The 26,753-nt window shown below is 43.6% G+C and overlaps 2 protein-coding genes across 2 annotated transcripts in view; one reads left to right on the plus strand and one right to left on the minus strand.

Moving 5' to 3' along the window:
• Window positions 1–2,108, plus strand: part of LOC114249963 (synaptic vesicle glycoprotein 2A) — a 14,624-nt gene extending 12,516 nt beyond the window's left edge. Inside the window, exon 10 of the mRNA XM_028183694.2 lies at window positions 1,863–2,108. Within this exon, the coding sequence (XP_028039495.2) occupies window positions 1,863–1,918 (56 nt within the window). The 3' untranslated portion in view covers window positions 1,919–2,108. The remainder of the gene's footprint in view (window positions 1–1,862) is intronic.
• Dad (Daughters against dpp) overlaps window positions 2,098–26,753 on the minus strand; it is a 26,336-nt gene continuing 1,680 nt past the window's right edge. The window contains exons 2-5 of the mRNA XM_028183677.2: window positions 16,347–16,400; window positions 6,233–6,313; window positions 5,281–5,483; window positions 2,098–4,444 (exon numbers count right to left, since the gene is read on the minus strand). Coding sequence (XP_028039478.1) covers window positions 4,094–4,444; window positions 5,281–5,483; window positions 6,233–6,313; window positions 16,347–16,400 — 689 coding nt within the window. The 3' untranslated portion in view covers window positions 2,098–4,093. The remainder of the gene's footprint in view (window positions 4,445–5,280; window positions 5,484–6,232; window positions 6,314–16,346; window positions 16,401–26,753) is intronic.

Consider the following 26,753-nt stretch of genomic DNA (forward strand, 5'->3'; position numbering starts at 1 on the left):
TGAAACTGATTTTAAATCAAACCACTAGATGGCGCTACTGCCAATCATTCATACAATAACCCTAATTTAATTTAATAGTAATCAATTTTACCCAATTCCTTTATTGCATATCATATACAGTATCCACAACTACCTTAATGTATACAAAAATAATAGGGGTTAAAGTATGAAATTGCCGTTTTATAATAATAGGTACTTCGAATTGATACAGAACCTTCATGGTTTGAGATTTTTGAGTGAAACTTTTTTTAAATACTTCGAAAATTCAAGTAATTTTTGAATACTTCCGACGTGGAACTAACGCTGCTTTTTTTGTTCCTACCTAATATGATGATCCATAGAGACCATGCCAGCGTCACCGGGCTAGTAGGTGAAGTCACGGGGCTCTAAACCTGACGATGTTGCTAACACGAACCCTAGCAAGAGCCGTACTTCACAGAACCTACCACCGGATCGGAAACGCGACCCACTGAGAAGATGCGGCGATAAACTCAATGGGCTGTGTGTGTGGGTTAATTTACTAGTCGAGTCCTTTGTCGCAAGCGACGGGTTCGACGTGAACGATGACCGGTGCTTGGGGTACCTATAAGAACCGTTAGTGGATCGGGAGGATCCGAGATGACGTGTCTAACTCTGCAGAAACAGCTCGCAACATCAATGTTGTGTTTGGAGAGGGGACTGCTAATGTGCGCGCCGTGCGATTTTGGTTTAAACGCTTTTGTGATGGAAGACCGTCCACACATATGAATAAGAATGAATTGAAAGAGATGGTGGAAGCCGATCCAAGCCAAACTACCCGGAAATTAGCGGCATGGCTTAACTTTATCTTACCAACAATATTGATTCGTGTGCGTCAAATCAATAAAATAAAAAATATGAAAAATGGGTGCCTCATGATTTGAATGATCTGCAGCGTGAAGGAGCGTGTGTTGAAACTTGTGTTGCCTTGTTGAATCGGTACAGAAAAGGAATATTGGATCGAATTGTGACATGTGATGAAAAGTGGATTTTTTACTATTACAGTAAGCGAAAAATGCAATGTCTGACCTCAGGTCAAACGCCGCAAAACGGTAGCTGTTTGGTGGTCTCAGCATGGTGTTATTTACTATAGCTTCCTCCGATCTGGTCAAGCAATAACGGCAATGTCTACTGTGCCGAACTCCGAACAATGATAGCAAAACTTGCAGTGAAAGAACTCCGACTCATGAATTGATCTTCATCATTATTGCTCCACTAGCGACCCGCCCTCGCTTCGCTTCGGAAACATTAAAACACACATGAAACCAAAAAAAAAAATAAAAAAAAAATAAAAAAAAGTAGCCTATGTTCATCAGGGACAATGTCAGCTTCTAATGGAAAAAGAATTTTTCAAATTCGTCCAGTAGTTTCGGAGCCTATTCGAAACAAACAAACAAACAAATCTTTCCTCTTTATAATATTAGTATAGATGACAACGCGAGACCTCACATAGCACGAGAAACCATTTTAACTTTATAGGAATTTCAATTAGAAACCACTCGTCACCCTCCGTGTTCGTCAGACCTTGCTCCAACAGACTAAAAGTTTTTTCGTGATTTAGACAATTTTCTACGTGATAAATGTTTTCTTCCCAGAAGACAGTATAAAATGCTTTCACACAGTTTGTAGAGTCTAGATGACCAGAGTTCTATCGCAAAGGCATAAATGACCTACCTATTAGAGGGCGAATTTCAATATTTCAGTACAAATCGGTAATTTCATAGTTTTTAACCCCTAATACCTAGTATATAAAATGGAACCTAAAGTATTTACGAATATCCGCAGACTCGAGATGCAGATCGCTCCGTCCGTTACAACATTACTAATGTCGATGATTGTTACAGTTTGCGGCTGCGCTTGCTACCTACTGCCAAATACTACCCTCAAGAAATTAGAATAAATTTGAAGGTGAAACAAATATAAGGAGATAATGAAGGATAGTGGAGAGCGACAACAAACCAACTGTAAACGAAATAATCAACAATCTGAACAGCCCGTCTGGTCTAGGCAGGTCTAGGCAGGTCTAGGCAGGTCTAGGTCGGTCGGTGGTGATGAAGTGTGTAAATAAAAGGTCTAAACTTTTAAAAATATTCCTCTTTTCTTTATTCATAATTTATCATATTTCTAAATTCATCCGTCATCAGTCAGACCCTAAACTTAACAAATAAACTGGTGACTCTCAAGAACAACCTGCTACATATGTTATGAAGTTCTCCTTCGTATTATTTAGATACAAAGGACCGGGAGCCGTTCCCGAAGCCAAAACGATATGAATATTGTCCATAAATAAAACTTAGGTATGCAGTTTCCTCAGAGTTCAAACAACAAATCGGTAACTTGACCATGGCAGGTTCACAATGTGATAACTTACAAATCTCAGTCGTCAACAATTTTCTTTTCGGGTCTTTGTACATTTACTATACTTAAAAAATCAATGTACAATGTGCTAAATTCGTTCTTTCAAAATAAAAATAAAAATTTGAAATATTTTTGAATGAAACACACACACACACACACACCTGTGGGCAGCTTGTGCTCGCTTTACTGAGGGCGCACGATGTTACTAAAGAGCCAAAGAATATTGTTTCCAATAAATAATGTTAAAAGACTATGTTTCATTATCGTTTGGCCTCCGGGAAGATAGGTAGGGTTTGTTTAAAGCCCTTTCACGCAGCAATGGACACGTCTCAGCGTCCATCGCTGCACCGGGGGACCGGCCGCACTGGGTTTCATTATAATACACTTATTTTATTTATTTCGATTTGGAATATCATTGATATGGGCACTTTATCTGCAGACATTCAGTTGAATTAACGTAGCTTCACCTAGAAGAGCACTAGTATTGTTCGAACAAGTCTCGTTTTCAAAACTGGCCCGATTACTTAACTTTAATCGCAATAAACTAGTGGATAATGACAAAGTAAGATTTTTATAAAGACTAGAATAACATCTTATTGTCGACTCACTTTGTCCGAACTAAACACCCTTACATTCGAGCTTCAATACAAATGTACACTTGCATATTATACACATTTATACATATATACGGTTTATATATACAATTATTCGTATAGGTCAGTGAGAATTGACAGTATTACCCTACCAAACGCACACCGCGACATGCTCTCTGTAAGTACTCAATGCAACACTCGGCCCGCTCGGACTCGGCCACAAATGCTTCACACAGCCTCTACACGAGTTCAACACCTCGCTCGCGAATACGAAAATAGACATATTATAGTGTATCAATAAGTTTTGTATAAAATTGAAATTAATTTGTATAGACTATGCACTATGTATGTACTTAACTTAAACAATTACAGGCTAAAGTAAGGCGTGTTGTATAATTGTAAGTAATTAGATTACAAGTAGAGCAGAGTACAGACGCGTCCGGGGCCGCTCGACTCGACTCAGTGCTGCAGCTAAACTTTCAGCGCTCTCACGGTATCATTTAATGTTACGATTAAATACAAAATGGACGGTTACACGTTATTATAGCTCCAATATTATTTGTTTATCTGAGAATTCAGCTTTTGTACAATATGTAAAAACATTAAGGTTGACCGATTTCGTGGTCATTTATGAACACACAGAGACGTGAGGTCGACTCGGGCGGGGCGGAGCGTGCGCCGGCCCCGCTGACGCGGCTCAGCGCCCGCGGCTGGTGCGGTGCTGGCGTGCTCGTTGTGCTTGTTTCGACAAATCGCTATTAGATTCATCGAATAACTGTTTTACATTTAATTTAAGACACCCGTTTTTAGAACATTATTAATTTAATAATTTTAACTTATTTATTTTCATTGTTGTAAATATTGTGCATGCAATACTAATTCATAATTGCTGTAACTTGCATAAACTATGGCTAATGTATATTACGAATTCATTTCAAATAATTTCAATAAATATAACGTAGGTACTCCTTTAGGTCCACGGAACCCGCTTTGGATTTCAACGTTTCAATTCTTGTGCGCATACAGTATCATTCACTTTTAGTTTATCACTGTTAGTCGAGAACATCTCGCACGACGCGCGGCTCTCTGCAGTCCCGGGCGGCGCACCGGGCGGTGGGGCTGGGTCAGCTGGGCGGCGCCAGCAGCACCTCAAGCCAACACGGGCACGCTGTGACGTCACGTCGCGAGTACTTTGGCCCCCAGCCCTTCGCGAACGAGATGCGCACCGAGCGGGGGTCGCGCGGCAGGGCGGGGCGCGGCGGGGCGGGGCGCGGCGCGGCGAAGGGGGGCGGCGGGAACACGCGCAGACAGTGGCCGGCCGCCACGCGCCACACCAGCAGCGCCCGCGCCGCCGCCGCGTCCAGCGCCGGCGACGACACGAACACCGGCTCGGCGCCGCGGTTGTACACCCACACGCCGTCGCCCTCCAGCGACAGCGTCACGCCCAGCCCTATCTTGGCACGAGTCTTGCGGACCTGCAACACGCACCACATACTATCATTCATGGCCGTCTTCCACCTGTCGCTGCTGCGGTGGTCGGGTCATGGAATAAGACGTGAACATAAATCGCTGAAAAATCAAGCCTATAATACTGAAAATCGCAATGTACTGATTTACAAATTAGACAAGCTTTCAACTCCGTACCAAACGAATGCGGTCATAGAGACATGAGGTCGAACTTAAGTATAATTACAACAAGGAAGAAGTTCGTGCCGGGCGGTGGAGCCGACCCCCCGCGACCCGCGAGGTCCGAGCGGAGGCGCAGGGAGGCGCAGGAAGGCGCAGGAAGGCGACAGGGGCCGCGTTACTATTGTAATATAATTGGCTCGCGACGGCGTCGTGTACATTAGTTGAAGCGGTCTCGGGTCCGATAACCTCTGCCGCGCCGCCTGATAGCGCGCTGCAACGCCGATAACGTCCGCGGCATCGCTCGTCCTCGCGGGGAGCGTGCGAGCCGCCGCCCGACACTCGCATGATCGTGGACCGACCGAAGTCTCGGTATCTCGGAGCAGATTAATGCAGCAAACTGTCGCTGAGCCCTATTTAATGTTGACTCTGATGCAGAGTAACCAACATGCAGAGTTTGGTCTTTGATGGAACAGTAGACCGAACGTATACATTGGAATCATTACATTCTTCACACGTTTACAATTCTTGTACTGTGTAGGTACTGCTTTGGTCCTTGGACACACACGAGAGATTTTACTGTAGAATTATGAGTAGTGAGTCAGTTACGGTAAAGTAATTGAGACACATTGAGTTGAATATATTTAATAAATACAGCCGTGTGTGTGTGCGCGTGTGCTAGTACCTGGTCGGGCTGCGCCAGGTCGGGGCGGTGGTCGAGGCGGTCGAGCGCGTCCAGACACAGGCCGTGCCGGCCGGAGCCGCACGCGCCGCCTCCTCCGCCGAACACGTCCACGGCGCGCATCCTCACGCCGAACTGACGGCCCACGCGCTGCGTCAGCTCCCAGTATGCGAGCCGACACCACTCTGTCTCCCAACTCTGACGCTCTGCAACACCGTGAACATGATGAGTCAGACCAGTCTGTCCGTGTCCACGCCCACGTGACTGGCCCCGGCACAGGTCATACACATCGTCATCGTAACAAATACCTAATCAATTCAGCGCCCTATCCCTAAGAGTCATGTCTCTTTTAAAAATATATTACACTAGACAAATACCTAAAAGGAACATTGAGCGAAGAGCTCAATCTCCGTTTTCTGATCTCTGAAAATGTTCTCTATACGGAGTGATCGCTGACAACGTGAGGTGTGGCGGATGGACGTCAACATTACGACGAGCATTACTAAACGAAACATAACTTACTTATGATTTTTCAATTTTACGGTTATACGCGTACTGCACCCGCATCGTGAAACTCTATCTTATTTGTATGAAAGGTGCACATTTTGATGTCTATTGAATAGGCAATAAACATTCCTGACCTGACCTAATAATGTCGTACATTACTCTAAACGGTAAAGTGAAGTGAAACGGCGGAGCGGGGTGTCAGTGTGGTGGTGGTGGTGGTATAAATCCCATGAAGTTATGGCGTAACGGTGTGTGGGTGGCGCCGCCGCGTCGGGCTGGCGGCAATCGATCGTCAAGGTTAGTGCAGACACGTGGTGGTGTCGGGATCAATCCTAACCACCGGGACGTGGTACATTCACACATGAGCGTCAGATATTGCTCCGTTCAAGTATCGTTGTCGAGGCTGGACTGGCTGGGCTCGATTCTTGAGGAGTAAGCTATGACTCACCTTCTCCGTCAGTAGCCATGGAGCCAGAGTCAAACCGCTCGTGGTCTGTCCTCCGCGCGTCTTCCGTGCTCTCTCCGTGATCTGGAAGTAAGATATATCCATCATTGTATTACATGCAGTACTCAATGTATGAATAATGCGCAATCGAAGAAGTCCTACGGTGAGTGTCGACCGGGACGACCGCTTTATGGTGATTTACAGGCGCTTGGAAAATTCTATCAGAATAATATCGTGAGTTTAAACCGAGAAACCCTGGCTAGACAGTTAATAATTGTTTAGTAATGTGATGCATTGTAGCAACCATCCGTCATCGAAGTGGCGTCACGTGTACATCTTGACCGGGTGACGGGTGACGGGTGACGGGCTGCGGACTCCGCCTATATTACTTTACTACTTTACGTGTGGACGGCTAGTTGCTTTAATAGTAGATTGACTTAAAGTACATATTTATTAATAAACAATAAGCTAAGCTAAGTTAAGCTAAGCTAAGCTAAGAGTCAAAATATTTTGTAAGTATTTACGTAGTTATAATTACGAAGAAACTTATTCCACGGTAAGTAGTAGTTTAGAAATCCAAACTCATAGAACATAGTGATCCGGACGCGAGGCACACAAACACCAACAAGAAGCTTCAAACACACAGCTACAGGAGACAGCTAGGTGTGTCTGCGGCGACTGGTGAGGCAAGGCGCGTCGTAATTTTAATAAATACATAAGTAATATCGGCAGCAGTACGCGTGTAGTCGGTGGTCGATAACTAGTTTGCGCCCGCCGCGCCACCCGGCCGGCCTCACCTACCTTCTACGAGTAATAACATTTGCATCGCGTCGGCGGTCGCGCGCCGCCGGACACGTGACGCCGGCGCATTGCAATTTGCAACATCTCCTTTGTCATTTTTTGGTACCAAAAAGGGTGTAAACACTTTTAGCATACGCCGGTGACGGTTCCGAACGCATCGTCACCAATGACACTTCCCTGAGCACGGCGGACTGCGACCTCTTGTAGTTACTGTCGCGCGGATTTCGAATAAATATATACATAAGTAAAATGCAGGTAAGTACGTCGCGGAGCAAAACCCCTTAAAATCATAATGTGAAAATGACGATATGTTGACATCACACAATCACTGTAGTAGATATAAATAATTGAAGATACTAGAAGCAAACAGACTGAGAATAGCTAGGATGTGAACGGTTTTTATGAAGAAACCCTCAAAAGTCAACATCAGGGTGGTAATGATGGATGAGGCGGTCCCAGTCCCGCGTAGCGAGTTTTGTGATATTGAATTCACTTCTCGTGGCGTCGCGTCGCGTAAGTGTCTGCAAGTAGAGTAGAGTGCCTTCTCATCCAGAATGCAGACGACTCTTACATTTGAGTGAAGGACTTGGTAGTGGACTAAGGAGTAGCGTCAGTAGCAAACTGTTTTCAGTTCTTCTGAGACTCGTATCGACGTCGTCCGGCGAACGCACCCCAGTGTTACTGTTTATAAACTCTTGTCAATGGCGTTCCGTTGAGTACTACGGGAGGTATTTTATCATGCGTCCCACCCCTGGTCTCAAAGACCATGATCTTCGACTTTTTACAGTTGTACACCAAACCGTGTGATTTGGCGTATCCCTCACACAAAGAAACAAGTTGCCTTAGGCCACAGATAGACGCGCTGAGCAGCACCATATCGTCTGCGTAGCTGATGTTGTTTACGCACACCCCGTCTATGAAACAACCAATCCTGGTCCTACTGAGCTCGCCGATCAGCTCATTCATATACAGGTTGAAGAGCGTAGGCGAACTCAACCCGCCTTGTCTCACCCCGCACTCCAACCTATACGGAAGAGACAAAGCCCCAGCCCATCGCACATTGTTGATCTGGTTCAATATAATTGTGTAATAATTGTATTGTGTTTTTTTCCTTTTGAGCCCATTATTCAAAGAATGGTGACTGAATGAATATATGGCTGAAACTGTACAGATTTTCATGAAACTGTCTACAGTTTATTTAGGTTCTGGAACAGGACACAGTATATTTTTATCCTACGGAAACGGAACCAAAGAAAGACTTTATTGTCTTTTCCTTTATTTTTTTACAGTTTGGAATCATCGATATATTACCGGTGGTGGTAATATATCGATGTTTGGAATACATAAGTGACATATTAATTTCGTGTAAATGTGGGATCATACCCGGGAAAATGCACGGATGAAGAGATTAGTTTAATGTGTACCGCATTATTTTTTTATTCAGGCGCATATTCAGAAACCATTGTGGTAGCCAGAATCAATTTGATGATCTGCCTCGAAAATTTCTGGATTTTATTAATATAAAAATTTCCTATAATCATTCGAAAACCAAAAGATGTTTTACTGGCAATACTGAACCTTAATTTCATAGCCTTTTCTTGATGATCTTTAAAATCAGTTTTTGTTTTATTTACAATGAAAATCAATACAGAATTGATAAAATTATGTGTGAAAAGTAATCCCGCTTGCCTTTTTGTGTATTTCCGACCTCGAAAGGCACTCTTTCGCCACAAATTAAGCCATTTTTCAGGACTTATTACTTGGACGACGGCACGCAAGTAACTGAATGAAATAAGCCGGGCATACGCCTGTGGGCTTATATTGAGTGGTTACGCTTTGACGCGGTAACTACTCATCTAGTATATTTAAATCAATGCCTAGAACCATGTCGCGTATTTTAAAAGATGACTTAGGACTTGCAGCCTATAAGAGACGTACTGGTCATTTCTTAACTGATAATTTAAAATAGAATAGGGTTAAAAAATCGAAACAACTACTGAAGCGGTACGCAAAGGGAGGTCATAGAAAAAAATTGTTTACGGATGAGAATTTTTTTACAATTGAGCAAAATTTCAACAAACAAAATGACCGTATTTGTGCTCAAAGCTCTAAGGAAGCTTCCCAATTAGTCGACAGAGTGCAACGTGGGCACTATCCGACTTCAGTGATGGTTTGGTGGGGTATTAGCTATGAAGGAGTGACTGAGCCATACTTTTGTGAAAAAGGTATCAAAACATCGGCACAAGTGCATCAAGATATCATTTTTGAGAAGGTAGTGACGCCCCTTAACAACACCATGTTCAATAATCAAGAATGGTCCTTCTAGCAAGACTCGGCGCCAGGTCATAAAGCTCGGTCTACGAGGGCTGCACTAAAAGTATCGGGAATGGAATATTTCCACTGTTCCTGTCATATTAAAATCGTTTTAATTGAAAACTCCTTGGTTTTAAAAATAGAATACCATTTATTTATTTTAAAAAATAATATCGGTCTTGTCACGAGGTTTTGTCAAACTTGTTTAGTCGTTGAGAAAATGGAATTGACTCGAGAAAATTCAAGAGCGATGATTTATTATGACTTTCGAAGTGGTTTAACACAAAAACAGTGTGTTGACCGGATGATTTCTTTATTTGGTGATGAAGCCCCATCCAAAACCACAATTTATCGCTGGTTTGCTGAGTTTCAACGTGGACGTGTCAAGCTCAGTGATGATCCCCGTCAAGGTCGTCCAAAAACTGCAGTCACCCAAGAAAACGTTGATGCTGTGCGTAAGCTGATTGAGGAAGATCGACATGTGACATACCGCGAAATTCAAGCAACTTTAGACATTGGCATGAGTCAAATACAAATAATCTTGCATGAACAATTAGATGTAAAAAAGTTGTTTTCCCGATGGATACCGCATTCGCTCTGTGAAGAGCAAAAAGCGGCTCGCGTTACTTGGTGCGTCAGAACTCTCGAAAGATTCCACGCAGGATCCTCAAAATGCTGTATACAACATTGTATCAGGTGACGAATCCTGGATATACGCGTACGAACCCGAAACAAAAAACCAGTCACGAGTTTGGGTGTTCGAAAATGAGTTAAAGCCAACAAAAATTGTTCGTTCACGGAGTGTTGCAAAAAAAATGGTGGCCACGTTTGCCTCCAAAACCGGCCATATTACGACTATTCCTCTTGAGGGACAAAGAACGGTTAATGCAGAATGGTATGCTAGCATTTGTTTGCCACAGGTCGTTTCTGAACTCCGTAAAGAGAACTGCAACCGCCGCATCATCCTCCATCACGACAATGCGAGTTCTCACACCGCGCACAGAACAATAGAGTTTTTAGAGCAATAAAACATAGAATTATTAGACCATCCGCCGTACAGCCCCGACCTAAGCCCTAATGATTTCTTTATTTTCCCTAAAATAAAGAATAATTTGCGTGGACAGAGATTTTCATCACCTGAAGAAGCTGTGGACGCCTACAAAACGGCCATTTTGGAGACCCCAACTTCCGAATAGAATGGTTGCTTCAATGATTGGTTCCATCGTATAGAAAAATGTGTCAAATTTCGCGGAGAATACTTCGAAAAACAATAAATACATTTTTAAATAGTAATGTTGTGTCACTTCGTTAATTCTCGAAATTTTCAGTGCCGCCTAGTACAGTCTTGGTTGGAAACGAACGTTTCGGACTTCATCAGAGCTGAAGACTGGCCGTCGTCTAGTCCCGATCTTAATCCGCTGGATTATTATCTATGGTCAGTTTTAGAGAGTAAGGCTTGCTCTAAACGCCATGATAGCTTGGAGTCCCTATAACAATCCGTACGATTGGAAGTGAAAAATTTTCCCATGGAAAGAGGGCGTGCTTCTATCTTCTGCGTATTGATAACTGGCCTCAACGTTTAAAGGACTGTATTGCAGCCAATGGAGACCACTTCGAATAAGCTTTTTATACTTTAAATTGTTTTATATTTATGTATTAAACTAACACACTGTAAAAATAATAAATGTTATTTGCCATAGATTTTTTTTGTTTTCCTTTGTAACAGTATTTATGGCCAGACTAAGTATATCAAGTAAAGTATGTATATATGTATTATACATATACGAGGTACAGCAAGAAGCACCCGTAACATTTTTTTTATTGCTTTGATAGTTGGACTAGCTCAAGGCCCACCCACCACCCACCCATAGACAACTACAACGTAAATGCCGCCAGCCACCTTACGACAAGAGTTCTAAGGTGTCAGTTTTAACAGTACAACGGCTGTCCTATCTTGCGTGCCGAAACGCATTACTGCTCACGGCAGAAATAGGCAGGGTGGTGGGACCTATCCGTGCGGACTCACAAGACGTCCTAAGGTAGAGCGGCCGGTACGCTCATATTTAGCCATTAGCGGTCGTGAGGACAATATATTTTAATGAAAATGAAGCAAAGAACAGCATCACTAAGTGTTACTGAAGATTTGAGGCAGTATATGTCGAGTACTTAGCCCCAACTATTGTTTAGGTGGATACTTACAGGTGGCTAGCTATGTTCTTATAACTTGATAAGATTTCTCAATAATAATATCCATTTTCATATAAAATTCTGTCCGCTGTATATGCGAAGACACTTTACGATATCAACCTGTATGTTTTGAAGTAAGATATTGTAGATGAGCACCCAGTGAGGTGGCTGCTGTTCTGACTACAACACACCCGCCGCTCACAGGTCCCGCCATGTCTTGTTTACTGATAGAAATACTAAAGCGAGTTTCATTTCCCGACCAGCGACAGCTCCGAGCCACTTTAAAACTACTTTCTTTATAGATAAATTCCTGATGCATTACCGATTACCGACTATTTTTGGGAGCTTTCAAACGATAATCGATCTTATTTCCTTGACACTTTAGGTTAAAAATGACACTGTGCTTCGTGTACAGGCAACACAGAGGAGGAGGGTCGCACTGCTTCTCGGGATGTAGTGTTCGTTACTTGTTTGTGATACGTTATAATAACGTTAATATGAAGAACTCGTACTAGCTTTTGTTTATTATATTGGCCTCGTCACGATACTGCGCTATTGGATATTGCAAATGTTCTTTCTGCCTAATTCGCAACGTCGCTCATTTTGATGAAGAAATGGCACTGAACAGTCTGAACTATAGTCATTCTATCCATGTACATTGCTTCTCCTTATCTCATTCTCATCGATCGTTTGGAACTTGTGGGTGGACAATGGGGGTTCAGTTGTCTCTGTGTGCTGTCATGTCTCTTTCAGCATGACACTCCCGGCGACGGCGGATGGTAGGTACATATGTAGTACAGGCGCAGTGTTCTAAGATTTTATTTGCCACGCGACCATCTGGAATGAGCTCCCCTCCGTGGTCGTTTCCGAGTGCTCTGACATGCCCTTCTTCAAACGAACGTTGAAAGAGAGGTTGTGATGTAGGCAACGGCTTGACGGTGCCTTTGGCATTAGTGCTCAAGAAAAAAACAGTGACTATTTATCAAGTATCTCATAAAACTACATTAAGAGATATTGTGAAATTTTCAGATTAAGTTTAGAATGATAGAGTTTAATATGATACGCCGAGAACAATAATAAAAGGGTAAGGTTGGGGAGCCGGTGGGGCGGCGGGGTCCGGGCGGCGCCGGCGCTGCGATAACGCTAATGGACACGCCGTTATCAGAGCCAATCCTCGAGAGAAAGGCACCCGACCCGGCGCGACAGACAACTTTCAATCTTACCGCAACCGCTCTAAGTGAATAATACTCTGCAGGCTTTAGAGTTTTGGGCAACGTTAACGCGACAAATGAATGGGTTCTGGGAAACACGCGAGAAGTGTAATGGAATGGAATTTCAATGTCAGCGTGACCCAAGCGGCGGATCCGCTCGACCGTAAGGGTTCGGCCGCGGGGCAGTTCGCGCGGGGACCGAGTGGACGGGCCGCGGATCTATAAAAACTAGTTTCTTACTGAGGCTCCTAAGATGTTCGCTATTGCCACAACTTTGAAATGATTCGTCAACTTCGTTAATTTGTCTTCCATAACGGAAGCGCCATCATGACTACACATACCTACTACATACATATATGAGTTTTGATGCCTATAAACACCTATACTAACAAAATAAAATGATTTCTTTTTATTGCTTAGTTGGGTGGACGAGCTCACAGCCCACCTGGTGTGTTAAGTGGTTACTGGAGCCCATAAACATCTACAACGTAAATGCCGCCATCCATCTTAAGACATAAGTTCTAAGGTCTCAGTATAGTTACAATTAAAGTTTTAGAGTCAATTGATTTATTCACTTCTCAGAAAATAAAACTAATCATCGAAACAATAAGGTGAATCGGTAGTGAGCTTGGGCGCATCGATGTGTAGGCGCCAGGAACTTGGAGAGCCGCGGGAAATCCTATGATGAAGGCTACAGGGAATCCCGGGGGGGTACATTTGCAGCCCTCGAGTGTGGCGCGGGGAGCCCCGGCCGCGGCGCACTCCTCGTCCTGTCGCTAGGCCGCAGCAACGACTCAGTGTATGTATTTAATAGGGCTGGATAGAAAGAACAAAAACGCTTATAGATATACCTCGTCCAGCCATAAGTTCTGTTACAAATGAAAATGCATTTATTTAATGGAGTAATGTAATATTATTAAAATTTATACCTACATATTTATTATAGTCTCAACAACAAAATAAAAAAAGATTCTATTCGAAATGATCATCATTGACTTTTATACAGTCCTTCAATCTGCTTGGCCACGAATCTATGGATTCACGCGCGTGTCTCCAAGGGAAATTTCGCCACTGCTTCCTCCACAGATTTTTTAAGAAACAATGTCGCCGCGCCCTGTCTTTTGGAGCAGGCCATGTCCTCTAAAACTGACCGTAATTTGAAGTTGAGTTGTAGTCTGGGCTAATTGAGGGCCAGTCTTCCGCTCTTATATAGTATGGAACGTTGGTTTCAAGCCAGGCTATGGTACTTCGTGCCTTGTGTGAGGTGTAGAGTCCGGCTGGAAAGTCCACGGTATATTTTTAAAAAGTGTATTGCTGAGAAGTTTCGCAACATGATCCAAGGCTGTATCTTGATACACTTTGGCTGAAGTTTTACAGAACTGTGAGCGTACACTTTATCATTTAGCTTATTGTAGTGTTCTTTAATCGTGAAAAATTTTCTATCGACATTTCGTGCCTTTCACATGCGTATCCACTCTATTTAATTGTAAAGATTGTTTTAGGGCATGTCCTGTATATCGACGATAAGCACCGAGCTTCAGATCTTGTTTTATAATACGCGGCAGAGTCCTAGCGGGAATCTTCATTTCTCGCGATAAGATTTTTTGCTTCCTAATGGGGTTTCGACGAATTTTGGCTTTAACAGCATAACAGCCTTTGTAGTTCTACCAGCACGCGGCCGCCCCGATCTTTTCTGTTCTTCGACAGACGAAGTGTTGTTGTATACGACTGATACCAAGCCTTTGAATATGACCGACTACTCCTTTACCCACTTTGTGTAAGACGATCACTGCAATCCTATTTACTTTTATCTTTAACACCCCATTCCATATTGTAATTTGATAATGAGCATGAAAAAATAGGTAAAATTGCGCAAAATCGAAAGAAGTTTTTAAAATACTATACGTGTACCAAATTCAAAATAATTAAAAAGTTGAAAAAAAGAAAAGTTTTTATGCAACAGTATTTATGGCCAGACTAGTTATATAATATATAGTATAAGGAAAGCTTAATAATTTAGCACATTCTATCAGCCTCAACCTTGTGACGGATTTCAGCATTTGAGGTGTCATTAAATATATTAATACAACTTAAAGTTAATATTTATAAGTATTACACATTAATGTGTTTTAATTCGTTGTTTTTCGCTTTCTAGTTATTGTTTTATTGCAGTCGGGTGTGTTCGTGTCGTTTAACATTACGCTACACTGATAACTAATTATATTATCAGCGAGCACCTGACGTTTGGTCACACAGCCGCGCTCCGCGGCCGCCGCACCGTTACATATGTGTTCCTTCTTCTTCTTCTCAGCCGTGTCACTCTTGACAGAGTGGTCGTGATCGTCATGTAGTTAGATATGTGTTCCTATTTGAAGTGAATAGTAAACATTGCATATAATATAACATAAATGTGAAGGTACCAGACTAGCCCTTGCACAGAGGACCAACAACACGGTACGCGGAAGCGTATTATAAGGCACGAGCGCGGCGCGGCGCGGCGTGATGAGTGCCGCCGGCGCAAGCGTTCCTAATGTAGTTTAAAGATGGCGGCCCGTCGGAATGCGCTGGGACCAGATCGCGACGTGCGGTCACTTGTCAATAACTTCTACCGGTCGGGTAAACGACCATCAACCACGACAACTCCCTTACTCGCCTTGTACGCACCCCCGGGGAGGCAGGGTGGTGCTACTGCTAATGAAGCCTAGCCTAATTCAAATTGTCGTATGTGTTCACAGGGTGATAGTCTGCCAATTCGGTTCAAAACGTAAGTCTGCATGAGCACTTAGTAGAAATCTAAATAAATTTCTAGAGCGTGTGATTCATAATATTATGTTACGAGTAATCGAATGCGGCTTCAACATATTATCTCGAACGTTTAAATCCAAATAGTGCAGCCAAGTTGAGTTGTGTAACCGAGAGGCGCTGCGTGCGGGGGCGTCCCGGGAAGCGGCGCGGACCCCGGTCGGCCTGCTCCGCGGACCGCACCACACTACCACTGCACCATCACTAGACTGGGGCATTGAGCTATTGGCATCGTGGCATCATACCATTACTTCTACTCAAATGAATGCCCTGCGCTTGAAACCACAATCAGCCGGAGTCGTTACAAACGCCAACCATCAAGGAAGTTTATTCATTTTTAGAATCGGATCGCGTCGTGACGTAATCAAAAATTGTCGAAGAGCGCTATCGCCATCAGAATGGCAAATGGCAAAAAAGGACCATACGGAATACTAGTTTCATCGAGTCTGTTTGTCTGTGTCACAAACATTTGTTTGAGAGATCGTTATGGGCACTATTTTAATATAAAACAAAATTGACTAACCAAATATTTTTGATACTATACTGTTGCACTTATAATCGCAAGATGCGCTCAAATAGTACATCGATTGTTACTTCACGAGCTCCCACGCAGCCTCGCCACCCTCGCCACCAGGGCTGAACGGCTCCTAGCTTCTTTCTAATCGGCTTTGTATTTTGGATAACGTTACTTTTTGATTACATTACAATTAGTGAGTTCACCGGGAGACACACAACGAATGAGGCGTACGTACATACGAGTATCATAGACGTATCATAGTGTACTAGTATAAATAACATCTTACCTTTAGGTTTATAGTCATCCATGGCAAAACGAGTGTATGGCGGCGGGGGGGTTTCTGAAACAAACGAAAACATACAGATTACTTTAATATTCCTTCAAATGTATCCCCCCATACATAGTCTCTTCTAATGTCTTCAAAGTTACATCAGGTTTCCGCTACAAATTATATAATATATTTTACTATTGTACATAGATACAGATACAATATTGATACTGCACCCCGACCTTTGGAAACAGACAATCGCCTAATTTCGATATTTTGGCGCAGAGGGAAGGTGCACTTCGCGATGTCCTGTCCTTCGGAAGTCATCCTTCGAGACAGGCACTACATAGAACAAGCCAGGAGCCGCGCCAGCCTCGACCACAGCCATTTGACAGCCGTGTCGTTTGTTACCTTTTGTGATTTACTGTAGTTAAACTATAGCACCAGCAAGGTGGACACGCATCTCGGTTATAAATGACCAGTACCAGACCCCGGTGCTTCATTTCCACAAAGAGGAAGGGCAAGAGCAAGACTCTTATTTTCATCATCACCAAATAATATTGGTATTGCGAAACGAAGACAGATTTAATATGCTTTATCAATTCACGCGGTACATGTTTGCTCTATGTGCAAGTGAATCCATATACATAATTATGTATACTAGAATATGGATTTAATATCCCTGGGACATGAGGTCGCAGTCGCCAAAGTGATGATTAGGCCTACCCGTGTGGCCTCGTCGCACACCGTACCGCCGGCCCAGTGCAACTAGACAAACCTAATATATGGTAGAAGTATTGCGTGAGTGTCTCGCGGGAGCAGCTCGCGGGTAAGTTTGCCGCGTTGTTTAAATCTGGAACGCGGTACATTCCATTTATAAACAAACATCCAAACAGGCACGCGCTATTGCTCGTTTTGAATTTCGAACAACATTAGTGTTTTCGAATTCTGAATGTGAATTGTGCAATCGTAATTTGCAATTCGGCGCCAGGCTTTGGCACCAGCGGACGTGTCCGGATTGTTTTTCGACCGAACGGCCATTATGAATACAAATTATCTGAACCATTCCGATATGCTCAATCCTATTATATTGATATGAGTTTGTCTTCGGGCGCGTTCCGAGAAGCGCCTCACGGACGTTGCGCAAGAAATGTCAAAACATTAGCGCGTCGGCTCCGGTGCACGCACCTGCATACTGAGGAGCGCTCGCAGCGAACGCTCGGAATGCTCCAGAGTCGCGACATAAATCAGCACGTCACTTTTATTGGATTTTTATAAACCGACGCCCGCGCCGCTTCGTTACTGCTAATGACATTCTTACACGAACGCAACCACATCTGTTGGACGATTAACATCTCGTTAACACCATGACGCGCTTATCTAACACTAAAGCGCTTGCAAATATCCGGTTCAAGTCTACGTTGTAGATCATTGTCATCGATTTGGTACAATTATCTAGAAGTTCAGTATACCTGAGACGAGCTCGAGAAGTCCCTCATAGACACAGCCCACTGAGTTTCTCGCTGATGGTAGGTTCTGCGAAGTGCTGCTTTTGCTAGGCTTTACTAGGGCTAATGTTAGCAAATTTTCTCAGGATGAGCCCGTGAGTTCACCTACTCGTCCACGCATAGGTGGAATAGTCGCTTAGTTTACTAGCGAATAGGTAAAGGGGGAAAAGAGAAGCTTACAACGTTCAATTAATTTAAAACTTTTTAGTTACTGCAGTGAATCCTTAACAAAAAGTAACGGGTAGTGTAACGCGCGTAGTTTACCAGATATATATAAATAATAGCAGAGTGAGTGCTGGCGCGTTTTGATCAGCTAAATTTAAGTTAAATCGATCGAGAGAAAAACGTTTTCCTGTTTCCAAGTTCGTCCAATATGGTCGTGTAGTGTTGTGTGCACACTCTACGACTACGTGCACAAACACACAGCGGGCGGGAGCGGCGGGATGTGCTGTTCACTCGCACGGCACACGCGCCAGAACGTTCCCAGGGAACTAGTCCGTCCACTGTAGACCGATCCGACTCACGTTTTTATTGTGAACGGTTAGTCTGTTCGGTGTTCGGTGTAAAAAGTCTTGTTTTTAACCGAAACTAGAGTTTCACTTAGTGGACCGATCGCGCAATCGAATGGAAATCTTGAGTCAACCTAAAATGCAAGTGTGAGCTCCGCGAAGGACCGGCGTGTGTGATTAATCTGGACGTTCAATCTGTAGCAATAAATGTTGTAGGTTGTACATAAGTCGGTCGGCTCGTCCGATTAGTACGCGCCCATCGTACCACTTCCGTGTCGACAACTACTGTTTGTAACCCTCGGCAATGGGTTGAACAATGAGTGTTTCGTGTTGTCATCTCTTAATGAGTTGAGGGTGACCTGAGGGTCGGCGGTCATTAAACTGACTTGAGTCTTGGATAGAACTGATCCAATCCGAGGACGGCTACTTGTTGCCGTGGCAATTGCGCAGATTTCTCAGTCATAACATTTACCTTCTCTGGTTTGAATCATCAACTATAACGGCTCATATTTAGGATTTCTCATAATGTGCCCTAGACACTCCAACTCTCGACCCATGATGACGTAGTAGAATACTTCCCGTTTCTGCTTAGCGCGTCGCACTACTTCCTCGGCCGTGACCTTGTCTCTCCATGATATTGTCAAGTTGTTCGAGAACGATCTTCGTTTTGAAGAACGCAATCGTTCCTTGCCGTCGTGCAGCTATAGCGGACGCGGGAGTGTGCTTCGATTGTACTGTTGTATAGTGCGCGCAGTTGTGGTCGCTCCGTGCTCGGCGGGGCTCGGCGGGGCTCGGCGGGGCTCGGCGGCGGTGTATGTTTGTTGCTGAGTCGACGCGGCGGCGGCACACTCAAGGAATGCAATTACGCATGGCTTACTTTAAACGGTTATGTTACATTCAGAACTAGTATCTTTTTAGTTTGTGCCACACTGTTTTCCATACAAGAATTGTTTTATAAAATAGCTTTTCTATATATAATATGATTAAGTTTAAATTAGGAATAGAGACAAGTTTTTTTTGTGAAAAACAAGACCAAGGGGCTTCCCTTGGTCTTGGTTAGCGTTAGTTCATTGAAATGTCGTTCATCGGCGCTCCTAATTAACGAATTATAGGCTTCATTTCTTAAAAACAATAGCAGCCGTTTTCATAATTAAATATTAAAGAATTTGCTTTAAATCGGTGGCCTGCTGAGAGTAGTGTGTAGTGAGCAGTCGCGGGCCACGCTTCGAGCCGGTGCGGCCTCCGAGGTAATATCGCTCAAAGATATCTTATATTTTGTTTATTACATAAATATAATTAGCGTCGGTGCCAGCGAGTGTGGGTCGTCTTGGACAAGTTAGTATGGTGAAGACATGTCGTGACAACTAGTAGAATATTATCCTTTCTGATACAGAATCATATGTAGCTTCCTAAAAGTTTTATAAATGGTGGATAAAAATCAAGAGCGGCAACAATAGGAGCTCACTTGAAGACTGTCCGGTTGTACGCGAGCAACTTAGCATCAAGGTTCGCTCCCCTGTCCCCGCCGTGCTTGCAAAGTCAGGTGACGTTGCTGTCTGTGGGCCCAGTTAGTACTTGTACTGCGCTCACTCAGCGCTTACTGGTGTTGCACTAAGCGATGGCCCATAGTCGTGTTTAATTGCTTCTGCAGGTCGATAAATCTTTGAACTATATACCTATTATTACTGTAATTTGGGATCACGATAAACTGGTCGGCGCGTTATGAGCGTCACGTAGTACGCGCGCGTGAAGGACACGGCAGTACAACATATACAATAACATAATGAGCACCTCCGAACCAGCTCCGAACTAGTCGGTAGCGCGACACCTGTGCGCAACGATGACGTCATCAGAGCTCACCGCCGACACTGAATCTCATTACTGCTTCAGGGTTTCACCTCTTTTACTACTTTTAGATAACAATCTAAGGATTTAAAACCTTCAAAAACAACGACATGTCTTTTCAGGGCCTTCACTTTTTGTGGTCCCTTCAGGCGAAATCGTACAGTAACTAGAGGTAACAAACAATTATGACAACAAAAAAAACCGTCATACAGAGGTAGAGTTGCGAGCGCGCACGCGTGTGAATCGACAGAAATAGCTCGCCCGAATTATAACGTGTCGGATGGCGCCAGCGACGGCGCCGGCCCGCCGCGCGTCCGCCTCACCCACGCGCCGGCTTCACCCTCGCGCGCACCTGCCCTCGTCACCAGCGGGACCATCCAACCCCACAGTACCAGCTGGCGAACAGAGGCGAGCAGGACAGCCGTTCTGACTTAGCTGTGAACAGCATCGTCCGCACCCTCTTATACATATATGAGGGTAAAAATATTTATCAGACTAGACAGCATTGGTTATCTTGAAACTATGCCGCTTTACAACTATAGAGACGAATGTAAAAACGGAGACGAACAGATAATAGGGAGCAGCGTGGCGGTGGCGCGGTTGCTAAGGAATCAATCACTTCCAATTATGAGCAATACTCGCTGTTGCTTCAACTGACTTGTATCTTCCGTACTGGTCCACTTGCTATCATATAGCCCGTACACAAGTGTTGGGACAGCACCTCTCATTAGACGCAAGTCAAACATTACACGACGCCACGACTAGTGTCGAGCTGCACTGAAAGGAAGGGTTCTTCGTTATCGACAGGAGTGTGATGAAGCCGTCCGAGCGTCTCGTCCTTCTGCCCATTATTGAACTATTTTGTGTGTTCAGGTAACTTTTATAGGCTCTCTGCGTGTGGTCAGCCAGATCAGGTTTAGTGCGATATTGTTACCCTTAATGTGATGTTGCGCTTTTAGCACTTCCAGCAAGTCCAGGTTGAGAGTGAACTACTACTACAATGTCATTCCCTTTTGGTAATTATGTAGGTAGTTATGACTTTAATCAAAACATGAATGGTCAAGCCGCAGAACAATGCCTTAACATTTATTAAAGTTAGATTTTAAAGGCAACGTAGTAACGTTTATCTTCAGTTTCAAATTTTAAAATCTGAACTTGAACTCACGACTGTAGATCTGTCCCCCGGACTCGCTCTCACAGGACGTGTGCACCAAACACATAACAAAACAATTCGCGACATTTCGGTCGTGACGACTGAAGATCGGTTTTCAAAGCATGTGTCATCAACCGTTTGGTGAAAAGGACATCTAAATTTTAAATGTCACAGATAACGTAGGTCAGGAGTGCTAAGACCGCAGCACTGGACGTATAAGGAGATTATTTGCACTTAAAACTATTTAGACGTCAAGTAAAATCATAAAATGAAAGAGCTAGTCGTTTCGCGGTAGGTGTGGGTCATAAAATATGACGATTTTTCCAGTTTCGTATGAGCCGCCATCGGGAGGAACCGGTTTAAGCACAGGTGCCTCCGGTCACTGGGCTACGTACACGACGCCGAACAACTCGGAGTATTGACCGATTCTAAATCGATTGCATTAAATACACAAAACGACATAGCGAAGAGCTTCATTTGACGATAGTTAAATATTAGAACAATAAATAGTCGTGTCATAATAGTGAGAGGCCTGTTCAACACAATGATCGACCCGACACAGAAGCGTGTGTCGTACACTCGTACACAAGAATGAGCAACGCGTCCGGGCGACCGTGCGGACCGGCCGACGTAATAAGAGAACCATTCACAAATTCAACAAAGCAACCCAAAACATGACCAGACTACAATAAAAGGGAAAAAACCAATAACGAAAATCGAGCTGAGCTTACGCAGCCGGAGCGCGTACCTGCCCTCCCCCGCGCCGCTCCCCCGCGCGGCCCCCTCCCCGGCGCGACACGGCGCCGGCGCCAGCCAGCCGACAAGCAATTATGGCTAAATAAATATCGGCCACGCCGCCGCGCCGCCGCGACGCGTCGCACTAGCTGCTACTGGCTCCTAGCATCACATCAACAACAGATGGATGCCCGTACGCGCGCCTCGGCGACATCTTTAGATCGGGACTCCACCGGCGTGCCGCTCAGATGACGGGGACTGCGGATAGCTTCGTGAGCTGCGCTTGAACATCCCCGATAATGCGTGTCCACCATGTCGTGTATGTGGGTTTGATAGCCGGATGCGGGTGACTAATTTCCGTTACGAAGTCAAAGTGACGACCGGCCTCTCGCCCCGAGGCGATCGTGACGCCGGCGACGGCGAAAGGTATTGACTTTAAGATGATCTCGCATCTTTCGAGTCATCGCCGAGCCGTCGCCCGTCGAGGATAAGATAAGTATCCCCTCCCCGGTTCCTCCGCCCGCGAGCGCACCGACGGTTTACATAGAGACATTCACAAGAGGCAAGAGGCAAGGAGAGGCGCGAGCCGGAGCGGTTGGCGCCACTTGGCGGATGTAATGCGCCACTGCGTTCTAAAGATTGTTGTTTATGATTGTTGGCCGAGCTCTGAAAATACATTGTTCGTCAGTTAGTACTCAGTACTAGACGAGGAGATATATATGTATATTCAGTAAATTTAGATGCAGAAATAACCTACTATTTTTGCTTTCATTTATATTAGGTATATTTTATTTGACCCCTGCTGAATCCTGCGTTTATGCAGAATGACAATCATAGGCTAGTTATGAACAATAATTATAACATATCATCACTAGTCTTTTGTTCCATGAAAATTACAACAACTGTCGATAAAAGTCTCAGCAAAGTTTCAGGTAAAAGTAGATAAAACAGAGTTACAATTAAAAACATCGTCTGGGATATACACATAAGCAATGCTTACTGAAGACATAAAAGAGAAGTTTTGAGAAAAACCCTACCAACCTTGAGTTTATTCAAGTGGATTTACCCTTATGAGCGATCGACTCACTTTTATTTATTAGTAGTTACAGATAAAATTATTCAATAGAGTATATCTGTGATTTCATACATTGCAAATTTATACGATTTCAAATTAGTTGCGTGTTTCGTCATTATAGCGAGATAAAAATAGGAAATACATAAGTTATTTTCTACTAATAAGATTAAAAGCAGCTTCAACAAAATTGATCTAATTTTTTCTCGACCAAACACATGAAGCAAACCTAGCTTCTTACCTAGAAGCTTACCTACAACAGAATTAAAAATCTGTCGGGCTCAAGAAGCTCCACATTATCTATACTGCTATACTACTCGTAATCTATCTATACTTCTATACTTAAAGAGGAAAGATTTGTTTGTTTGTTTGTATTGAATAGGCTCCGAAACTACTGAACCGATTAGAAAAATTCTTTCACTGTTTGGAAGCTACACTATTCTTGAGTGACATAGGCTATATCTTTTTGTAAAAAAATAAGGGTTCCTAGTAAGGAACCCTTATTTTTTTATTATTGAAGTTTTTAGTAAAAACTCCAATAATGAACCCAAGGATTAAAAAAAATACTTAAAGTATTCTTTACATCGCGTGCCCTGCGAAAACTATTGATGATAAAACAAAATAATGTACTACGACTTTGTAGAACACATTATTACGAGTATTTACAAAAAGTGTCCCGACAGCATATGTATAACTATTATGGTTATATCGTAATAAGTGTTCTTTTATTTAAAAAAATAAAACAACATCAAATATCGTTGAAATTTTTGTTAAAGACCCGAGCGGAGCCGGAGTAGGCCGCTTGTATCTTATAACTTCAATTCTATAATAATTGTAGATAACACGCGATAGGATAGATAATATTAATAATAGAAATATAATAAAAGATGCGAATTCACAACTGACCAATTGCTTATACAAATAAAACCTTACAAAAAACAAACAAAGTATAAAGCCTAAAATAATTCGCCTCATGACCCGGCTGCGACACGGGAAGTTGAAGGAATTCTCAATACGCCTACCGAAGCTGGATGAGCTTCGAACGGGCACAGACTGCGAAAGTTAACAAAAAGTGCGGCGACGTAATTCCGCCGAGAGCCGAGCCGCCGCGCCGGCGCAGACCTCACAAAAAACTGCACAGGTGAGGTCCACCGCGTACCGGTCCGCGGGCGCGACAATTACCGGCGCAGCTGGACCGCTACAGGTTTTTGCTTGTTTTTGGTGATTAATTTCTTTATTTGGATGGCCACATCCATAATGAGGTATCCGCATCAGAAAGTATGGTATTCATTTTTTATTCCTTGTCAAATGTATATTCGATTCGAATCTCACAAAACACAGATCAATAACATCATGTCTGGAACAAACCTTGTGCCTTATCACACAACACATCTCCGTAGCGCAATGCCGTGTTCGTTCAGACAACAGGAGAGTTTTCTAACGGGATCTACACTATATGACTGATAGATGTGGAAAAACTTTATTGAAATTCTAAATAGTTTATTTATATTGAACGCTACATTATACAACTGTGTTCTTCCGGCCCCACAGTACTTTAATTGGTAGTTAAGCGCATTGCAATGCATTGAAGTAGGTCGTTTAACCATTTCATGAAGACATTGAGACTCAAACTGGGATCCATGTATGCGCGGTTGTCACGGTTTGTTTATTGTCATCGTAAGCAGAGGAGCATGCCGCTCGCTCGTCTCTCGTGGACGTCAGCAGTGTCAGGGCCTGCTGGTCGGGCCCTAACCTATGCTAATCCACAAAGTAGATGTTGATAAACAGCCTCATCGTGCGACGGTACATTCCTGATTTATCGAACTCCGAAATGATTTGTGTTCGATCGCAACAGAGAGTGCACGGCGGTAGAGGCAGCCGCCACTGAGCAGCGGCTAATGAGCGCTTGCGCTTCTATAGCGGAATCATTATTGAATCACACCTCAAAGCCGAGATTTGTTGTCGCAAAATAATCAGATGAATATTTTCTTTCAAAAAACATTAAGCGTTACTGCTGAATCATTAATTTATGATCATATAGTGTATTATAGTTTCGTATTCCTATAGATGCTCGTAGTTCACTGGGCCTCGGCCGGTGCCGGACCCGAGCGACACCACGACCTGAATGCGCCGCCCCCCCCCTATGAGCCATAAGAATGAACTCTCTGCAACTCTTGCAACCCTTCACAGAGAGAGCAGATACCGACAGAAATACAGTAACGGCCCCTAGAGGGGTGGATGTTTGATTTGTATATGTGACAGCTGGATCCAGATGACATGATGACATCCAGATGTGACAGCCGAATCCGACCTGTCAAATACTATTGACATCCCAAGATGGGTCAGTAGCAGCTATAAGTGTTCCGTCGTGGAACTTTTTCTCCTAAAGTGTTCGCGGTTTTGTTAGAGTGGAGCGACCACAGTGGGGCTATTGGGTAAGATCCAGTATCGCGAAGTGACCGTTACAGTCAGTGCATACTCTTTACGCACCCAAGACACAACCAACCGCGCCCCGGTGCTACAATAACAGCATGATAAATTGGATATTGGGAGGCATTAATGAATTAGTCAGGGTGATGTTGTCGCGCGCCACACGTCATCGACAGAGCAGTAGTGCCAGTGTCAGGAGTGTGTCGTGGTCCAGGGGGCGGGTCGAGCGCGAGTCGGTGTCACAGTTGTTCATAACCTCGGGCTACCCGCACCCACCGCGACTACTGCGGCACCACTCCCTTGGAGCGTTCGATGTATCATAATTATAGACGGTACTATGAAAATATAATCCTGTTTGACATTGTCATCGAAATCAGACAAGTAAATAAATAATCTCACGACAAACATCAGTAGAGGATAAAGAACAGAAGCACGCTTAAACACGTTCGTCAGATATTAAATGTACCTATACGGGAATTTCTGAAGCTGCCTTGTATCTGTTACCGATACTAACAGCCATCATCGAGGTTCTACAATTACAGGTTTACAGGAATAATGGACCGGTGAGTCGGTGTGTAAGTACCCGTTTTTGAGGAATTAAAAAAATATTGTCAAATTATAGTATTGAATCGTAATTATATGTTTGACTAGCGACCCGCCCTCGCTTCGCTTCGGAAACATTAAAACTCACATGAAACCAAAAAAATTAAAAAATTAAAAAAAGATTTAAAAAAGTAGCCTATGTTCATCAGGGACAATGTCGGCTTCTAATGGAAAAAGAATTATTCAAATCGGTCCAGTAGTTTCGGAGCCTATTCGAAACAAACAAACAAACAAATCTTTCCTCTTTATAATATTAGTATAGATAGTATAGATAAAACGGTTTTTAAGATACTCGAAGCGACATTAACGAATTTAAAACACCGCTTTTGTGTTGTCGACTGCTCAAAAGTAGAGAAGTGAATAGAGAAGAGAACTTTCAGAATAAACGAAGAAACCTTTGCCGTCCGGAGCGCCAAAATCTCTAAAACTTCTTTATTAGGTATGAAAAAACTTATCAGCTAAAAAATTTTTTTTTATTCCCCTTTAGGCAGACGAGCGTACGGCCCACCTGATGGTGAGTGGTTATCGTCGCCCATGGACTTCAACAATGCCAGGGGCAGAGCCAAGCCG

The sequence above is a fragment of the Bombyx mandarina genome, chromosome 06, assembly GCF_030267445.1.
Source record: "Bombyx mandarina strain Sakado chromosome 06, ASM3026744v2".
Classification (NCBI taxonomy): domain Eukaryota; kingdom Metazoa; phylum Arthropoda; class Insecta; order Lepidoptera; family Bombycidae; genus Bombyx; species Bombyx mandarina.